The 21,081-nt window shown below is 36.4% G+C and overlaps 1 protein-coding gene across 7 annotated transcripts in view; it reads right to left on the minus strand.

The window, feature by feature from the left end:
• ATP2C1 (ATPase, Ca++ transporting, type 2C, member 1) overlaps positions 1-21,081 on the minus strand; it is a 124,241-nt gene that overhangs the window by 48,167 nt on the left and 54,993 nt on the right. For all 7 annotated transcript variants that reach the window (XM_005863590.2, XM_005863592.2, XM_014537536.1 and 4 more), the window contains 5 exons: positions 8,773-8,928; positions 7,966-8,034; positions 6,675-6,750; positions 5,005-5,071; positions 1,234-1,358 (listed from right to left, as the gene is read on the minus strand). In XM_005863590.2, the coding sequence (XP_005863652.1) occupies positions 1,234-1,358; positions 5,005-5,071; positions 6,675-6,750; positions 7,966-8,034; positions 8,773-8,928 (493 nt within the window). The remainder of the gene's footprint in view (positions 1-1,233; positions 1,359-5,004; positions 5,072-6,674; positions 6,751-7,965; positions 8,035-8,772; positions 8,929-21,081) is intronic.

The raw sequence follows: 21,081 nt of genomic DNA on the forward strand, positions 1-21,081 counted from the left end.
GATGTTTCTCTCTCATCAATGTTTCTAACTCTCTATCTCTCTCCCTTCCTCTCTGTAAAAAATCAATAAAATATATATTTTTTAAAAAAGCAGCAGTGAGCCGAGCAGTAAGGAGTATAAGCCGGCAGGAGGATATCCCTCTAGCAGACCAGGACCCCTCGCTCCTTACCGCCTGCCTGCTCGCTGCTCTTTACTGCTCAGCTCGCTGCTCCTTAGTACTGCCACAGGGTTGGAGAGGCTCCCGCCACCGCCTCTGCACTCACCAGCCATGAGCCCGGCCTCAGGGGGATGTCTTACTGCTGATTTAGGCAGTCAGACATCCCCCAAGGGGTCCTGGACTACAAGAGGGTGCAGGCTGGGCTGTGAACGAATTTTGTACACTGAGTCTCTAGTTTTATATAATACACTTAGAGGCCCAATGCACAAAATTCGTGCAAGAGTAGGCCTTCCTTCCCCCAGCTGCCAGCATGGCTTCCCTCCGGCACCCGGGACCCGGGCTTTTCTCCAGCCACCAGCAGGCACCCAGGACCCAGGCCTCCCTCCTGCCTCCAGCAGGCACCCAGGACCCAGGCTTCCTTCATAGTCCCAGCTTCGTCTGGAAGGTCGTCGGTCTAATTAGCATATTACTTTATTATTATAGATTTTTCAAGAAAGTTTTAAGGGTGCCTAAATATAAACCCATATAATTTTTTAAATCAGTATTTGAAGGTATTTTACCTTTTCAATAATAAAATGCAAACTAGAATTTAAATTCAACAATCTTGGATTCCCAAATTAAAAAAAAAAGTTTCACAGCATATATAAAGTTATCACAGTTTTCATATCACATATAAAGTTGTATCATAGCAATTTAACTTGTATATTTACTGTTCTTATCAATGAATTCTACTTAAGTATGACCTTTTAGGATCTATAACTATCAATTATCTTTCTTGAGCTGCCAAAAAACTCTAGTTATTTTACTCCAAGGTTTCATCTGTTATACAGATTTTTTAAAAGCATGATTTAAGAAATAGAACATTCCATGATGCAGAAAAATTTCTCTGACAGTTACCTGTCCTGAATGATATGCATTTTTAATTACTTTTTGGTTGCTAAAACCATACTCACATTGCCACAAGTCAAACACCACAATGCAAACCTCTAAGACAAAAATTATAAAACCCAAAGATAATCCACTCTTAGTGTAAACACACACATCATTGTATAAGCAAGCTCTTTCCACAGACTTACTCAGAGTTTCAACTATAGGCAGTTTTTTCACAATGGCCCTTTTCTTCACCATTCTCATAACACCAAGGGCTAGAGTCACTGTGACCACAATGGGAAGACCTTCAGGAATTGCTGCTACAGCCAAACTGTAACCAATGTATATATAGTATTAAAGTTTAAGTTAAATAGTAACCACACAATAATTTCAATTGTCTGTTACTTAAAAGAGTGGCTAAAAAAATGCAAAATTAATACTGTCAATACCCAAAAATGGCCTCACAAGAAAGGGAAAGTGAACATTTACTAGACACCTACTAGTTGTCAGGTTAAGCAGTGGTTAAAGAATATAAGTTCTGACATCAGATTGCTTAGGTTTGTACCCCTAGCTTAACCAATTTTTACCTGTGTGGCCCTGAGCTATTATTTCTCCGGCTCTGTAGTTTAGTTTCCTCATCTACAAATATAGATAACAATAACAGATGTTCAGAAAAAACTTGTCCATGAATGTTCACAGCAACACTATTCACAACAGCCAAAGGGTGAAAACAGCCCAAATGTCCATCAACTGATGAATGAGAAACTGTGGTATATCCATACAATGGAGTATTATTCATCCATAAAAAGGAATGGATTACTGATACATGCTCAACATGGATTAACCTTAAAAACATCATGTTAAGTGAAAGAAGCCAGACACAAAAGGACACATGTTTCCATTTATATGAAATATCAAGAATTAGCAAATCCATATACATATAAAGCAGTTTAGTGGTTGCCAAGGACAAGGGAGACAAGAATGGGGATGATTGTTTAATGAACAGAGTTTTCTTTTGGGGTGATAAAAAAGTTCCGACAATAGTGGTAATGGTTGCACAACATTATGAATATACTTAACTGCACTGTACAATTTTAAGCAGTAAATTTAGGGTATGTGTATTTTATCATAACAAAAAAATTAATCACTTCATTGTTTCCCTTTATAAAAATAATCTAATCTCTATTTATTCCATTTCAAGTGTTATCTCTTGATTCCAATACAGATAAGGAAATATACATTTCTATTCCTCATTCTAACACTGTTCTCTCCTGTGTTTCTACTTCCCAATTTCTATACTTACTTTTTTTATATGATCTAACTTGATATCATTAGCAATCAGTTCTATAACCATAATTAACTTTTCATGCTTTATTTACAGGTTGATTATAAAATTAAAAGTCAATGAATAACACTTGCAACACCACTGCCTAAACAGTGTACACTGAAGAATCAAGAAATATGTGTTATCATTAATACTTCCTTCTCTCTTTTGAATTATTTCAAGTTCAAATAGAATTCTCTTTTCTTATGCTTTCATTAACCCTCATATATCAGGAAAACTAGGCATCATCATTTACAATCCAGATCCAATGGACCTTTTCATGCTTTTATATTTAAATCATTTTATGAATAATATGCAGAAGAAAATGGATTGTGAAAATTTTCACTTGAATATTAACTGTATTACTCAATTTGAAGGTATATGTATATCTGAAATGGGCAATATCCTTTATTTTTTAAATATATTTTTATTGATTTCAGAAAGGAAGAGGGAGAGATAGAAATATCGATGAGAGAGAATCACTGACTGGCTGCCTCCCTCCTGCATGCCCCACACAGGGGATCAAGTTTACAACCGGGTATGTGCCCTGACTGAGAATCGAACTGTGACCTCCTGGTTCATAGCATTGAGCCACACCAGCTGGGCAGAGCAATGTCCTTTAGATGCAACTAACTGCTCATCAACTGTTATGAATGACCACTAACAAACTGAGCTACCCAGCCAGAGCCTTAATCCATTGATTTTTCTCTAATTCTTAAACTATTATTTCCTACATTTATTTTCTTTAGATGCCAAGGCGAGTTTCACTCTTACTTTACACCACACACATCATCATCTTCCTTTCTTTCACCCTTGTTTTTCCGTAATTCATACAAGGATAGGTAAGGAATAAATTTTCTGATTACCTGCCTATCTATTTATAATTAACTGGATTGATACTTTAGCCAGGACTAGATTTAGACTTAAAATCATCTCCCCCCATACTTTCAGAGTACTGCCCCGTCGTCTTCAAATGTAATCCAATGTTGCTGTGAATGAAGGATTAATAAAATTCTTTCCCCCTTCTGTATTCATTAAATCTCTAGCTCTGTTCTCCTAGTGACCTGATAAAAGGTAGTATGTCAACTATGTTGCTAGGCAACACCTCCTGACTGATAAACTGTCTATAAACTGGGAGAATTATAATTATTTAACAGGAAGACATAGGTTGGGTTTCCTGAGAGTAGTGACTCATAACTAACTAGACGTGTTTCTTGCAGGCACCATGAAAAATGTGTTTCCAGAGATATTGGGTCCTGTGGAATATGGAGCATTTTAACCCAGTGTAGTAATCCAATGTTGCTGTGAATGAAGGATTAATAAAATTCTTTCCCCCTTCTGTATTCATTAAATCTCTAGCTCTGTTCTCCTAGTGACCTGATAAAAGGTAGCATGTCAACTATGTTGTTAGGCAACACCTCCTGACTGGTAAACTGTCTATGGACTGGGAGAATTATAATTATTTAACAGGAAGCCATAGGTTGGGTTTCCTGAGAGTAGTGACTCATAACTAACTAGACGTGTTTCTTGCAGGCACCATGAAAAATGTGTTTCCAGAGATATTGGGTCCTGTGGAATATGGAGCATTTTAACCCAGTGTAGTTCCCGCACTCAGAAGGTCATCTCATTTTTTGCACCTAAGCTGAACTGCACAAACTGTTGCAAGGACTGTCTCAGAAGAGGGATGCCTGAAGTTGCCTGGCTATGCTTGATTCCAGGTCAGGGCACATAACTGGGCACAGGTACCAGATGAGATCTATAAAAGTCGTATGAGTAGAAATGTTTATTAGAGCCTAAAAAGACCGTGATGGGAACTGCAGTTGCTAATTTGAAGTCTGATACCTAATTAGACTTCCTTCGTAGATGACCTGACTTGTTTTTTTCTTTTGTTTCACAATGACTGAATTTAGTTGGGAGTTTTTTTCATCCTGCTGAGCATTTGGAGAATCCTTCCAAACTATAAAGATTCATGTCTCACCTCAGATTGAGAAAATGTTAATGCATCATTTCTTATATAATTTCTTCTTACCTCTTTTTGAAACTTCTATTAGTTAAATATGGTAATTATTGAATTATTCTCTTTGACACTTTTATCTCATTTCTGTTTTGGAATTTTTACTCTACTTTTTGGGAGGACCTTTCAACTGTATATTACACCCCTTAAATTGAAATTTTAATTTCAGCAATCATAATCTTAATTTCTAAAAGTTCTTTTTTTGTTCTGTATACTTTTCTATAGTAATCTATCATGAATGCAGTTTCTTCACAAATCTCTGAAATTACAAATGCTGTTTACTTTTAATTGTTCTTCTATTTCTTGATTTTTTTTCATTTTTGCATTAAAATTAATTATTCAGTTTCTATATTGTGGTCCTCCTTTTTCATGCTGCTAGTTTTTATTTGTCAATCCTTAACTCCATTTACATATAAAAATGCAATAATGGGTTGATAATACCAGACATCTAATATAGGTTTTCTCCACTGTCATATATGTTGGTTTTAATTCATTTCAATATATGAATTCTGAATTATTTAAGTAGAGGTACTATACTGTATGTGCTCATATAATACCTCCACAATGGAACATATGCTATACCTACCAGAGAAATGAGAAGAGCAAAAGAGACTTCCATTTATAACCATTAGAACTTACCTTACACTAATAGTAAACATTTCCAGGATATCTTTTCCTAGTAACCAGCCAACCAACATGATGATACCTGCAACAGAATCAAACAGCAATTTTTCTTTTTTATATAAAATGACTTAGGCATAGAAGGGATAGAAACTGAGGGCAGCAAAATATTCCTTGATATTAAAGGGGAAAGTATACTAGGAAGTGATTACAAGATTCTACAAAAATGTAGTAAGCAGGAGATTAAAGTTACTGCTGTGATGCACACATGCACACAAATACTGTACACACATTTTACCTTTTGTTGCCATTGCTAGTACCCATCCCTTAAAGCATAATATCTGCGAACTCCCAGTATAAAAAAATAGTACTAGTACTTTCATACAATGAAGGGGGAAAAGGTCACATAAGACATATAAGTCTTCTACTTATTATCAGCTTTGCAACAATAAACCCAGAAACTTTACTTCTGCTAACTCAATATGCATACATTCCGTATTAACCTTGTATTACAAATGAAGAAGTATTTAGGACTTGGCTCAAAGAATGATGTATCTTATCTAAGACATCTAAAACTGCTTTAATATTTAAAAATTACTACTTTTATGGTATTTAAAAATAAAAAATCAACTAACACAAGTGAAACAACTGATTTCATATTCTCTGCTTTAACCTTTGTCTTTGAAAAAAAGGGGTGCAAAGGGTGCACTACTGTTTTTATGAGGAAAAATACAGTATAACCAGAGTTTTAATAAAGCAACTTCGAGATTGTATTCTAGATCAATATAAATATTTAAACAAGTTTATCTTCATCTTTCTAGAACTGCAAAATAATGCTCTAGATCATGACCTTCTAAGATCCTATCCCAAATACTCTCCTAACAAAAATAAATTATGGTCAATGAATTATACCATATATGCATGTGTATATATTCCTGTATGTGTGTGTGTGTGAGTAAAACTGGAGAAAAATTTTCATAACATTAAAATAAAAAAGAACTGATATCCTAATTATACAAAGAGCTGTTACCAATCTGAGACTCAAGCCACAACAAAAGAAGGGCCAAAGAAATAGACTGGAAGGTCATAAAAATGGACCAATACACATATGACAAAGTGTTCAGTTATTCTAATATTGAATTCTGAAATAAAATAATGAAAAGTCTTTTATTCCCCTTTAAGTTAATGACAACAAAGATGGCAAGAATGCACAATGGAATACTATACAAATTTTAAATTTGTTTTAATGACAAGATGTTTATGACAGAATTAAGTGAAATAAAAAAAGTAGTCCATAATTCAATACTATCACATTTTATTGAAGACAAAAAATACTGTTTACAAAAATGCTCTTTAATTATAGGAATTAAAAAGAGTTCTGGTTGTTGTTTTTTTTGTGGTTTTTTTTTTTTTTTCCAATTAGCAATAATCGCGCCTCAAATAAACCTCACTGGCTACGATACTGCCACTGCACAAAACTAAACAGAGTTCTGTTTTATCTTTGTAGAAAAGAACAATGCTAAGGGATAGTTTTGTAATTTTTAAAAAGTAGTAATAAAACTAAAAATTAGTAAATTAATTAAATGAATAAATGTATGTATGTATGCATGTATGTAAACTACCCCTTCATACTAAAAAAAATAAAAACCTAAGTAAATATATGAGATACATACTCACTCTTCTCTTACCTATTATACCAAAGGAGTAAAAGGAAAGTTGCTTTCCTAGGAGGTCCATGCTCTTCTGCAGAGGGGTTTTCGGTGCCTTGACAAATTGGAAAAGTGCGTAACTACAATTAGCTAAACTTAGTGAGATACACTAGGTGCCATGGACTTTGTTAAGTGCTTGACATACCCATGCTAGTGCTTAATACATACAACTCTCCCTTAAGGTAAATATGACCCCCTTCACTGAGGAAACTGAAATATCTGTTTATCTGAAAAGGTCCATGCTCCCCTCTATGCCTCTCTTTGGAGGAAAAACCTATTCTTCCAATCAGCTTCTCCAGGACTTCATTACCATCACTGCCCCTTACATTTCCCATCTTTCTCCTTTCTGTATCCACAAACATGCTTGTATCCCAAATCTTTCTACTCTGTTGGTTCCTTGATCTGCTAATGCCCTTTTCTAGTGGTCTTTTCACTGCCAAGCTTCTGAGAATGGTTTATACACTGCATCATGAACACTAGAGTCTTGGCATGTTACCTGGGAAATCCACATGACCTAGGGAGAATATATTTGTAGAGGGCAACTTCTTTTTTATATATAAGAAAGTACTTTAAATAAAAGAACTAATCTTCAAAATCCTTAAGCAAGAATATCTTCCAGATTATTTTACTTTGGAATCTTTTTTCCCATTATTTGGAATTATGTAAAGTTGGGAATTTTGGTAGAAGACATGTTCTGAGGTACAAATATACTATTTAGTAATCTTTAAAATTAATATGATCGCTCTGGCTGGTGTGGTTCAGTTGGTTGGGCATCATCCCTGCACCAGGAGGCTGCCAGTTCTATTTCCGGTCAAGAGCACATGCCCAGGTTGCAGGCTCTATTCAGGTAGGAGAGGGTGGAGGGAGTACAGGAGGCAGCTGATCAATGTTGCGCTCTCACATCGATGTTCCTCTCTCTCCCTCTCCCTTTCTCTCTCTAAAAATCAGTAAACTATTATTTTTAAAAAAAGGTAATATGATAAAGTTCATTTCCAAAAGACTTCGCCCTATAAATAAGCTATAAAAATTTTTATCCTATAAACAAAAAATAAGTATAAAAATATTTTAGAATATAAACAATGCCAATTCAAGCCCTTCCAATCACAGGCTTTCCAATTATGTTTTTAAGCATAGACAACTGAGTGATATTCTGAATAAAATTTTACTGTCAATAATACATAAAATAATCTACCAATATTCTTTTTTCTTTACTTACAATGGAGAATGTCAGATTTGAAACGAATGCATCATTAACAAACTAAGTACTCACTTCTTCTGCTTGCATCATTTTAAAAACTTCTCCAAATTCAGAATTTTCTCCTGTTCCAATGACAACACCCTAAGGGAAAAAAACAGGAAAATATATTTACATTCAGATGGAATCCTCCCTCAACAATAACAATAAAACCTTCATCCCATTTTTCCAAAGTCTTGCCTATAGTAAAGATATGATATACATATCCAAGGATTCCTTAGCAAATGTTACTAGAGATCATTAGTATTTATTTATACCTTGTTATACAAACCTTGAAAAAAATTTTCATTAAATTTACTTTTGATTCAATTTTGAAGCCCATTTTTTATATTAATATTACTGAAATTTGAATCTTATACTCAACAGAGACATTTAAAGTAGGATATCTTTGTCCCCTCAAATGCTACTGAATGATGCCTTTTACATCTGTGAAATATTGGACTCCAGAAACAAAATATTTGTAATCAATCATTAGGTGAATAGTATGCAGCCAGTACCCTATCAAATAAGCTCAAATTATATTTAACCAGAAATGAACATATCTATGAGCCACTATTTCTATCTTAAAAAAAAAGAACAAGTGCTGAGGACTATTGAGGACTATGCCTTTAAAGGATGCATTAGATAATGGCAGAACTGTGGACAGATGTTATACCTCAGGGGCTTCTCCTCAGCCTCCCAAATAGCTGCCAAGGGTTAGGTTTAATTCTGTTGTTTCTGTCTCACATTTTTTAAAGATTCACATAAAATTAGCAAAAAAGAAATGAAAAAATGGTTGAAAATAAAAAGGAATCGCTATTTTCAAATCAAGAAAAAAATTACCTTTGCTTTGCCACATCTGACCAGTGTTCCCATAAAGGCAATGTTACTTCTTGATGCAAGATCTCCATTAGTCGCAGCCAGCTGAGGAGCTGTCAACTTAGAGCAAGGTGTTGTCTCTCCTGTCAAGCTGGACTCATCAATGGAAAGATCCACAGACTTGGGGAACATAAAGCATTCCATTACATTCAAGGATGAAGACTATCTGTGCTACATTTAACATCTCGAGAGTTTGTAACCCTCACTTCTTCATCAAATATCCCCTTTTCTATTAATTATCCTAGTCTTTTATCATATCTAGTACTCTAAAGTAGAAGACCAGAATAAGTACAACCATATTTAAAAATTAAGTTGTCAACAAAATCCGACATGCAAAGTAGAATGCTGTATCATGAGACAAGACTAATCTAAATTTCAAAATGTAACTAGAGAAAAAGAGACACTTAGCAGAGACTTAATCTTTAGTGAAAACTCAACTCTCATGATAAAATATTATTTCCTAATTTTGCCATGCCCTAAAGTTCTGAAAATGTGTTTGGCAGATTAAAACCAACCACAACAGAATGAGAAGTATGAATAAAAGGTATAAAAGTTACTGAGAAAGAAATAATTTCATCATTTGGGCTCAGTTTTCATGAAATTCTTCCTGGTATCACTGTGTCCTCATCTAGGTGCAGTGACCTGCCTGGCCCCAACTATATTCTCTTGTCTATTTTCTTTAATCCTTCACCGCCCCTCCTCAGGTTCACCACTGGCCGTGCTAGACGCGGTTCAATCTACTAACAATTTCTTAGCTACTAACAATTCCAATAAGGCAAGTACTATTATTGTTATTATTATCCCTATTTTATAGACACTTTAAAAGATTAAGTAATCACTCAATATCACATAGATAGTAAGCTACTGACATGAAAACCAAATGTTGACAGATTAAGTCCAGTTTCTTTCAATTACTTAGCAGATCAATTTGCATATTATTTCTCCTCCCGTTTTAGAACTACTTCTAGAAGACATTATGCAAAGATATATTTTTAAAGTTATATATTTCTGTGACTTAAAAAAGTCAAACAAAAAGGTTATTTTATTGAACAATCTCCTCTTTAATGCTTGTTACAAAAATCAGAGCTTTATGTTAATTTTCTGAGCTCTTAATTAGAAAAGAGACGTACTAATATTTAAAAGCAAACAAAACATGTATACATCTATTGAGCTCCTCTGAGGAAGGTAAAATTTGTGCTTTCCCACCGAAGACTTTTTACTTTAAATGTAAATCTCAAATATGAATAAATACTAATATAAGGTGGTTATCTATAGGGACAAGGAGTATAAAAATAATGACTTTTTAAAAAGAGAAGAAATGCATGGATTTATTGGCTCCAACAGTAACCTAGCTCATAAGTGTCAGCCTTAGCAGTGTAATAACCATTTGAGAGTGAGAATTTTTGTTCAAATCAGATTTTCCTGAAGACAAAAAAAGGCATATCATTTTTAGCACAAAAGCAATCAGTCTTATCGAGTGTACAAATTGATGGGGAGGAACCAGGGGCTTTGGATCCTTATCTTTTTTTTCTATATAATTATAAATTCTTAAAACTCAAATGACCAAGAATATATTATCAATAAAATTTGTCTAAATCATACAACCAACTTAGCAAACTGCATAGATCTCAACTGTCTGTTGAACAAGAATATTTTCTAAGTTACAAGTTATTTTCTCTTAATGGTGATTAGAGTTTTAACAGGAAGCAGTTCTGAAGGAAAGAAATTCATTTCAAAGAAGAGTGGTATTTAATAAATTTGGCAGCCTATTACAGTTTAACAAGGTCACAATTTAATTAATCTGAGAGGATAGAACAGTCACTTATTCATTTCATTCATGAGAGAAAGGTAGGATAAAATGAAATCAAAGAACCAGCCAGTTCCATACCTTCTAGCCACAAGTTTAAACCAACCTTTTTCATCTCAGCACATACTAGTAAACTAATTACTAAAATTCTATGGCACATCAAAAAATATTACATTTTTGCCTGACAAAAAAAAAATAGGTATAATTTTGATTCATTCACACCAGACAGCTATTGTTGTGTTGGTTGTTGTCGTTTTTTAATTTGACAATATAAGGGAAGAGAGGTCAGTACCCCTGACTAAATAGATATTGCATGTTTTAAAAATTCTTATGGCATAACAGTTGAAAATTGCTGGATTAAACATTAAACCTTCAGGAGTTAATGAATAGGAAAACTGATTATATTTCACTTTCTCTTCATTCTTCCTTAGGCACTCTGATGTGAATAAGATACAATGCAGCTTAAAAGTCAGAATATAAAGAAAAATAGAAATGCATATATAATTCACAATCTGAATATTCACCTACAGAATAAAAACGGTTGAAAAACTTCAGGATTATTCCTATAAAACATTAGGTAGAAAGTAAATGTCAGTCACAAAGGTTTCCTGAAAGACAAAGTGATTGCTTTTCATTATAGTTAACTAGAGGACCGGTGCATGAAATTCGTGCATTGGGGAGCGGGGGGTCCCCCTCAACCCAGCCTGCAGCCTCTCCAATCCGGGACATCCCTCTCACAAACCGGGACCGCTGGCTCCTAACTGCCCACCCCCTGACAGCTTGATCACCCCCTAACCACCTCTGTCTGCCAGCCTGATTGCCCCTAACTGCCCCCCCTACCAGCCTGGTCCCCCCTCAACCCAGCCTGCACCCTCTCCAATCCAGGACATCTCTCTCACAAACCGGGACCGCTGGCTCCTAACTGCCCACCCCCTGACAGCTTGATCCCCCCCTAACCGCCTCTGCCTGCCAGCCTGATTGCCCCTAACTGCCCCCCCTGCCAGCCTGGTCACCCCTCACTGCCCCTCCCTGCTGGCCTGGTCACCCCCAATTGCCCCCCACACCCCGCCAGCCTGGTCGCCCCACTCAGCCGGCTGTTCGGTCATCTGTCCGGTTGTTTCTGTCATGATGACCCCTGGCTTTTTATATATTAGGATATGGAATAACTGGAAGCTACAAATAGGTTATCAAACTAAAGAACATCTTGGTATATTGTATGTTGCCAAGTCAATCACCTCTCTACTCTAGAATTAAAAATAAATCAGAAAGTTTTTCCTCCTGAAAAGAATCTTCCAAAATATTCATGTGCAGCTACCTGATCATGATAAAATTTCTTACTTTTGCTTTCAAAAATAAGATTCCTCTTATTATTTATTGAAATGAACAAAAATGTAATTAAAAATTCTTCAAAAGCTCTAGCTTATTAATAATCAGAATCAAGCAAGTATTACAAACTACTAAAAAGACTACATGAAATGGACTTCATCCCATGATAAATGCTTGCATAAATTGCTAACTTTCTGATGTAAGTACACAGATTCAACTTAATCGCTGCCAGTAATCCAAAGGCCACCATTCAGTTAACAATGATTTTGAAGATATTTCATTAAGAATTAAAAGAAAACAAATTTCAAAAAGGGATTTATTTTTGCAACAGTTTTCTTTCCTACCAACATGAAATGAGAATTTTAAATAAAGACACTAATTAAGTCTTATTTCTAACTCTCCCACGTTGTCTTTTTAAATTCTAGTGATTTAGTGAGAAAAAAGGTTATTTCTCTTCAGCATTATAAACATGAATAGAATTCCTCAGCTCACACTGCTTTTTTACCACTGAAATATCAGAATAAGACAACAGAACACTAAGTGGAGCTCAAGATTATACTATCTAAGAGAACAAACACTCCCAGTGCTCTTAGTATGGAGTGGCTTGCTGAGCTTTGTAATAATAATATAGTTACAGAAATATACATCATGATTATATCAATTAGTTTTTAGAGAATAGGAATGTTTCTAAATTCCACAAACATATCATACAGCTTTTTCAACATTCTACTCAATTTCTTTCAACAACTAATTTAAAATCTCCATTTCCAAAGTTGTTCTTTTTTACAAGTCTGTACATAAGTTTAATAATTCAGAAACTTTAAAAAGCAAAGTTTCAGTGACGAATCACAGTAAGAGGGGAAGCAACATACTATAAATCAATTTATCAAGTTTACCTACCAAAAGACTACATTAAAGTTAATATAAAACTTACAACTCAGGAATAATGTCAAAGAAAACAGTGGAGCAGGACACTCAAAGAATTAGTCCTTCCACTAACAGTGGTTCGCAACCTTCTGGCCCTTTAAATACAGTTCCTCATGTTGTGACCCAACCATAAAATTATTTTCGTTGCTACTTCATAACTGTAATGTTGCTACTGTTATGAATCATAATGTAAATATCTGATATGCAGGATGGTCTTAGGCGACCCCTGTGAAAGGGTCGTTCGACCGCCAAAGGGGTCGCGACCCACAGGTTGAGAACCGCTGCACTAAAACAATCATTAGCTGGCAAGAACTGACAGAATCAACTCTGGAATCAAAAACTTGAAGCAACCAGGGAATTGCTTAATGGAGAAAAAAAAAGGTGGCTCAATTTCAATATGAAAGCATTGTGAAATTTTTGTTTACCTGTCTACTATCTCCCATTCCCCAAATTGTTGGTTGTAGAGATAGAAGCTTATATTCCTGGAGTAGCTTACTGGTTGTCAAGGGGTTAATATAGGCCTTGTTGTTAAAATACTACAGTTGTGTGTTTTCACCTGCCTGGCAGTTCCCTAAGGAACTGATGCAGAAGCTAAACCTTTATTTCACAACCCCATCCACCCTAGAGTAGCTTTCTGAGCATCTACTAAAAGATTAAAAACATATACTAGCAGGCAAAGTACAGAAAACAGAGAAATCAGCAGACACACCTAAAAGACTGGGAAGTAAGAAGCTACAGTAGACGTTTCTTATGGAAATAAGGGCTTGGAAGGGCCGCTACATACACCATGGAAACCAGAGTGCAAAACGTATGCCCAAGACCAGACGCATGCTCAGAAAAGATCTGAGAGGACCCTAGATTTGCACTTCTGAGTTTGGAACAGGTAGGAAATGGAAGGTGAAGACACAGTAGGCAGTCTAGCTCAATGTTGAAGAAGTGCCCCGGCTCAGAGACAAGCTGCAAAGGCCAGAAGAGTGGCTCTTTTTTTTTCTTTTCCTTTTGGGCTCCAGACAGATATGGTTGACTGCTGGGATAATAAAACAGAAACTTCAATGCCCACACACTAAAAGAAATACAGCCTTTGCAAAATATAATTTGGAAAAGTCACCAAACAAACTGGACCACTGCAGCCCTCAACAATAAAAAAACAACAAACTATAAGAAAGGGGAGAATCTGATGTTTAGAATTATATCACTAGAGGTCCGATGCACGAAATTCGTGCAAGGGGGCTTGGCCCTAACAGCCCCAGCTTTGTCCGAAAGGTCGTCTGGATGATCGTTCCGCTGTTCGGCTGTCCAGTCTAATTAGCATATTACACATTTATTATTATAGATAATATTAAAAATACCCCGTTTTCTACAAAAATTACAAGGAATACAAAGAAGCAGAAATCTATGGCCCATACATAGTAAAAAATAAATGGACAGAAATTGTCCCTGAGGAAGGCCAGACTTGGACTTAATAGAAAGATATTTATTTTCCTCACCTGAGGATATGTTTTCATTGTTTTTGTTTTGTTTTGCTTTAGAGCGAGAAAAACATCAATGTGAGAGAGGAACATCAGTTGCCAAAGGTATCCCGACTGGGGTTCCCACAACCTAAGTATGTGCCTTGACCAGGAATTGAACCTGCAACCTTTTTGTGTAAAGGTCAATGTTCCAACTAACTGAGCCACCCAGCCAGGGCTAGAAAGACTTTAAACTACTGTTTTAATTATACTCAATGAACTAAAAGTAGAAGAACTAAAAGAAATCAGGAAAGCAAGTAGTAAACAAAAAGAGAATATCAATAAAGAGAAAGAAATTATAAAAAGGAAACAGATATCTTGATGCTGGTAAGTAAAATAGAAAAGTTCAACAACAGATCTGAACAAGGTGAGTGGGGGACAGGGGGGAATGAGCAAACCTAAAGACAGAACAATTGACATTAACCACTCTGAAGGATAGAGAGAAAAAGAAAATGAAGAAAAATGAACAGAGACTAAGGTACCTGTGGGACACCATGGAACACCAATATAAGCATTAGGGAAGCCCCAAAAGAAAAAAAATAGAAATGGGCAGAATAAATATTTAAAGAGACTCTCAAATTTAATGAAAGACATGAATCTATACATTAAAGAGGCTCAATAAACTCCAAAGAGGATAAATCAAAGACCTCTACATTGACAGACATAGTCAAACTATTGAAAGAAAAAGAATCTTGAAAACAGCAAAGATAAAGCAACTCATCATTTACAAGGAATCCTCAATAAGATTAGCATCCCGTTTCTTATCAGAAACCATGGAAGTGAGGACCTGTGGATGATATATTTAAAGTGCTGAAAGAAAAAAACATATCAAAGAGTATACTATATCTAGCAAAACTATCTTTCAAAAAGTAAGAAAAAATTAAATATATTCCATTTAAACAAAAGCTAAAAGAATTTGTCACTAGTAGAAAGCCCCACAAAAAATTCTAAAGCAGAGTTCTTTAAGCTGAAGTGAGAGTAGAAAGTAACTTGAAGCCACAGGAATAAAGAATTCCAGTAAAGGTAACTATATAGGTAAATATAAGTGCCAGCATTAGTGCATTTTAAGTTTTTAAACTCCTCTATTTTTCCTATCTGATTTAAAAGACAAATATATAAAACACCAAATCTACGTTAATAAACACACAAGGTATAAAGATATAATTTGAGACAACAGCACAAAGGTGGTAAAAGAAAGTGAGCTATATAGAAGCAAAGTTTTTGTATGCTATTGAAGCAAAGTTAATATCAATTCAAAATGCACTATTATAAATTTAGAATGTTAACTATAATACCCACTGTAACTATTAAGAAAATAAGTAAACAATGTACAAATAAAGGAAATGAGGAGAATTAAAGTACACTAAAAAAAATCAAATGCAAAAAAAAAGAGGAGTGGAAAAATTGAGGAACATAAAAAATATAAATAGAAAACAAAGAGCAAAATGTCAGAAAAAAGTCCTTCACTATCAGTAATCATGTTAAATGTAAATGAATTTATAATTGTATGTCATATCCCTACAATGGAATACTGTTTTGTGATAAAATACTGATACATGCTACAACATGAATGACCTTAAAAACATTATGTTAATTGAAGGAAACCAGACACAAAGACGACATAATATATAATACCAAATTATCTGAAATGTCTAGAAGAGGCACATGTATAGAGACAGAGCAAGTAGATTAGTAGCTGCCAGGCTCTGGGACAAGGGGGGAGAATGCAGTGACAGCTAAAGATAAGGGTTTTCTTTTGAAAGTGATGAGAATGTTCTACAGTTAGACTGTGGTGATGGTTGCACAACTCTGTATATACTGAAAACCACTCAATAATACATTTTAAATGTGTAAACTATTTAGAATATGATTATTTCAATAAACCTTTTTTATTAAATCTTTTTATATGTGGTAAATGGACCAGCACTTTGGGCATGAAGTAAAAGCTAGTTAAAAATCAAAATCTGCCCAGCCAATAGTTCAGTTGGTTGACTGCCATCCTGTACACCAAAACAACTGTGGGTGCGATATCTGGTCAGGGCACATGCCTAGATTGTGGGTTCGATCCCCAGTCGGGGCACTGATTGATGTTTCTCTCTCACATCAACATTTCTCTCAGTCTCTCTCTCTCTCTTTCCCTCTCTCACGCTAAAACCAATGGAAAATGTTCTTGGGTGAGGATTGAAAAGAAAAAAAGCAAAATCTCAGCCCCACCCCAGACATGCCAAAACAAAACCCAAATGATTCCTATGTACATGAAAAGTTAACATGCATTGCCTAGGGCAGTGATGGTGAACCTATGACATGGTGTCAGAGGTGACACGCAAACTCATTTTTTTGGTTGATTTTTCTTTGTTAAATGGCATTTAAATATATAAGATAAATATCAAAAATATAAGTCTTTGTTTTACTATGGTTGCAAATATCAAAAAATTTCTGTATGTGACACGGCACCAGAGTTAAGTTAGGGTTTTTCAAAATGCTGACACGCCGAGCTCAAAAGGTTCACCATCACTGGCCTAGGGCAACTCTATCACCGTGACAATCTGAGGCCTTAAAGTATTAAGTGGCTTGCTAAATTCACATGGTCAATCTATATATATAAAAGCCTAGCAACTGGAATGGCGGAATGACCAGAACAACCAAAACAAACAGTGGCACTGCGGCAGCCAACCAGCCTGATCTGGCCCCTGATCGGCCCCCAACACCCTGATCAGGGGGTGGGGCTGGCCGGCCAACTGCCCACAGCCCCTCTCCATGGCCGTCCCCGTCCCCGATTGCCCCTCACCCCAATTGGGGGCGGAGCTGGCTGGCCAACCGCCCACTGCCCCCCCCCCCTGCTGGCCCGGCCTGATACGCAGGAGCTGCCAAGCTGTGGTGACTTGGCAGCTGTGGTTCTCGGTGACACACCCAGAACCAGAGAGGAGGGAGCCCAATTCCAGGGTGTGTCACCCGAGAACCGCCCCCTCGCAATGTCGGAGAGCTGGTTTAGGCCTGATCCCCATAGGCCAGGCCGAAGGACCCCACCGGTGCACGAATTCGTACACCGCGTCTCTAGTTCATTTCATAAACGCACACATTTTATACTTTAAATCAGTTGTTTGCAAGTTGGTGTCTCCTAGTAGAAAGGGCACAAACTGTGTCTTTTTCCGCCCCCTCGCAATGTTGGAGAGCTGGTTTAGGCCTGATCCCCGTAGGCCAGGCCGAAGGATCCCACCGGTGCACGAATCCGTACACCGCGTCTCTAGTTCATTTCATAAACACACACATTTTATACTTTAAATCAGTTGTTTGCAAGTTGGTGTCTCCTAGTAGAAAGGGCACAAACTGTGTCTTTTTCTTTTTCACTTCCTAATTCTAAAGTTCTATTTACTGAATGGCTAAAATAACTTCATAACACAGACTGATTTTCTGAAAACAAGGATTACATTTTGCCTAATTAGCTTCATTACCAGTATAAGTAAATTTAAAACATCGTAACAGGTTTATAGTCTACCAATGTTTGAAGACTCCTTTTTGAAAAATATAGCAAACGAAATTAGAATCTAAGTTTGCCAGAATATCAAGTTTTTCAATGAGTGAATGGAAAATGTATTTTGTAACTCTGAAGTTACAAAATGCTATGACACAGCTCCACTAATGGAGTTGCCCAACATAGAGAAAGCTTCTTGCTAGTGGTTCTTAATAAGTGTGTGCAAGAATGTGAGCCTGACAGAAAAGGACATAATATCTAACTAAGTGCAGTTTCAGTCCTGCAGTTGGTAGGTAGCCAAAGTAGATCTGTGCTCATTCAACTCATTATCTTTGGTTTTTACTTGCCCTGGGAACTACAAAGCAGGAACAACCCTAAAGACACTGAAAAGGACTCATTGAGAGCCAAACTATCCTACATAGTAGATAGATTCATGAGGTAAGAAGGCTCACTATGTAATGCTAACTGGCTTTTCTAAATTTAGACTTCTGAGCTGGCCCCAGTAGAACTTACTACTAGTTAATAATCTTTCTGCCCAGATTTAAATGGTCTAATAATTTAGTGTCATAAAAATGGCTAATACAGGGTGGGACAAAGTAGGTTTACAGTTGTTTATGAGGAAAATAATACAGTAATTAATAAATAATAATACAACAGTAAGCTCTGTTTTCGTGTGCTCACAACTATAAACCTACATTTGCTCCACTTTATATATATCTCTCAGCCACATTAGAGGTAAAAGAAGTTTGATACATTTGGATAATCATATAAAAATTATGTTGGCTTTCTTTTTTAAGAAGGCAGTTGTACCCAGTGACTAGATATTAAAGACAGTTTCAAAGAATGATATGAGCCACAAAGGAAGTGTCAATGGAATTAATCATTCAGAATTCCAAGTGAAAGAAAATCTTGCTACATTTCAATGTTTGGGCTTAGAAATTTACAGCTAAGAGAGGTAAAATATTTTCAACAGAGAAAAGAAACCATCTTTTCCATTAACTCTTATAGTGTTTCCTCTTCAAAAGAATTCTTAGTTCGGAGCTGATCAATGTTTCTCTCTCATCGATGCTTCTAACTCTCTATCCCTCTCCCTTCCTCTCTGTAAAATATTAATAAAATATATTTTTTTAAAAAGAATTCTTAGTTCAAATATTGATATAGACTTTACCTGGAACAATATGGAAAATATGCTGTTTCCAAAAAGGCAAAATGTACTGTAATATAGGTATACATAGTCTATAATACTGCCTCATCTAAAGTCATTGTCTGACTAATCTATTTGCTATCACCAATTAATGGGCCAGGAATGCCTTTTCTCAGTTCCTCTAAGTTTTTACTCTCCTGACTCTAAGGCTCCTAAGCTAATAAGAGTACTTCCACCAACACACATGAGTTCATTCTTTGGCTATGAAAAACTGACTCTGGCAAAAACAACAACAACAGAATTCCTCATCTAATCTAATAAAAGAGAAACATGCAAATTGACCATACCTCCGCTACACCAACAAGCCACACCCACCAACCAATCAGAAGCAAACATGCAAATTGACCCAACTAAGATGGTGGCGGCCATGGAGCTGGAGCGTTGCCCCCGGCAATGGAGGAAGCCAAGCTTCCCACCTGCCCTGCCGGCCCTGAGCTCCACTGAAGGCTACAAAGTTTCAATTATAGAAGAGAAATAAATCCCAGATACCTGCTTCCAGCCGTAAGCCAGCAGGTGGACATCCCCCGAGGGGTCCCAGACTGCAAGAGACACAGTCCGGGCTGAGGGACCCCCCCCCAAGTGCACAAATTTTTGTGTACCGGGCCTCTAGTGTTACTAATATTAATCTTCTTTTGAAAAGTGTCTATACCCCTGGCTGGTGTGGCTCAGTTGGTTGAGCAAACAAAAGTTTGCCAGTTCAATTCCTGGTCAAGGGCACAGGCCTGGGGTTGGGGGCTCAATCCCTGGTGGGGTGGCGTGCAGGAGTGCTCTCACATCAGTGTTTCTCTCCCTCTCTCCTTCTCCCTTCTTCTCTCTAAAAATCAATAAACTAAAAAAAAGTGTATGCAGCAAGAAGAATGTATAACAGTGCTCTTAAATATGAGCTGCATAGTAATTTTTTAAAAGTCTCAGCCTGCTATGAAATAAATTGTGTCCCCCTAAAACTCACATTAAAGCTCTAATCTCTAATGGGGAAGTAACTAGGGTTAGATGAGATCATGTGGGTAAGGCCCTCATAATGGGTTTAGTGGCTTTATAGAAGAGAGATCACTCTCTCTGTCATATGAAGACACAGCAAAAAGGCTGCAAGCCAAGAGAGCCCTCAACAGAAACTGAATTGTCAGACCCTGACTGTGGACTTCCCAGTCCCAGAACAGTAAGAAATAAATGTCTGTTAAAGCCATCCAGTGTACAGTGTTTTATTACAGCAGCCTGAGCAGACTTAAGACACAGCCTATGAAAAGAGAATATCAGATAAAAGTTGTACAGAAGTCAAGTCACTGAACATGATGACAAGATGCTACTTACTGAAGGCCCAGGCAAGATTTACAGCCAAAATCTGAAACACTGAAATTTATGACAGGAACTCTAGAGTTGCAACATGACAATGCTAAAGTGGCAACCCTGGCCTTGGGTCAGGTCCACAAGAAGAGAACTATATATACTCTGTGAGAAATTAATGCTATTCCAAGGCTAACTGAGGAGTTCTCTGTTTCCTTTAAATTCTAGTAGAGTTTATTTCATGCAGAAACATCAAATGACCACCTAGCCTTCCAAATATCATCCAAAGATCACCACAGTCAAATTCAGTAGGGGAAAAAAAGGGGACATATGTAATACTTTCAACAATAAAGAATTATTTTTTTAAAAAATTCAGCAAACAACACTCCAATAAGCCAATTTCATTGCAAAGACTTCTGTGTACAGAAGAGAAATCAACTTTATCAGCCTTATGATGTCTGAAGTCAGTACATTTAAATCTAGAAGCAGCACAAGATTTCCTTAAATCTTTTAGGAAAGTTATCTTAATCTACTTGGAAAGTAGTTGCAAAAGCCTGCTTGTGGTACCAGGTAGTAGGTAAAACAAATAGGGCAGAAAAGTGGTAGAGGGAATCAAAGATGTTCAGCTATATACTATGTAAAAGCAGAAAATCCACATAACTATAGCACTGCCAAGTAAAACATGTGCTGATGAAATGTCTGAAAAGTTAACAATAGGGAAAACAATAATTACCAATAAATTACTTCA

This window comes from Myotis brandtii, unplaced genomic scaffold (genome assembly GCF_000412655.1).
Source record: "Myotis brandtii unplaced genomic scaffold, ASM41265v1 scaffold18, whole genome shotgun sequence".
Classification (NCBI taxonomy): domain Eukaryota; kingdom Metazoa; phylum Chordata; class Mammalia; order Chiroptera; family Vespertilionidae; genus Myotis; species Myotis brandtii.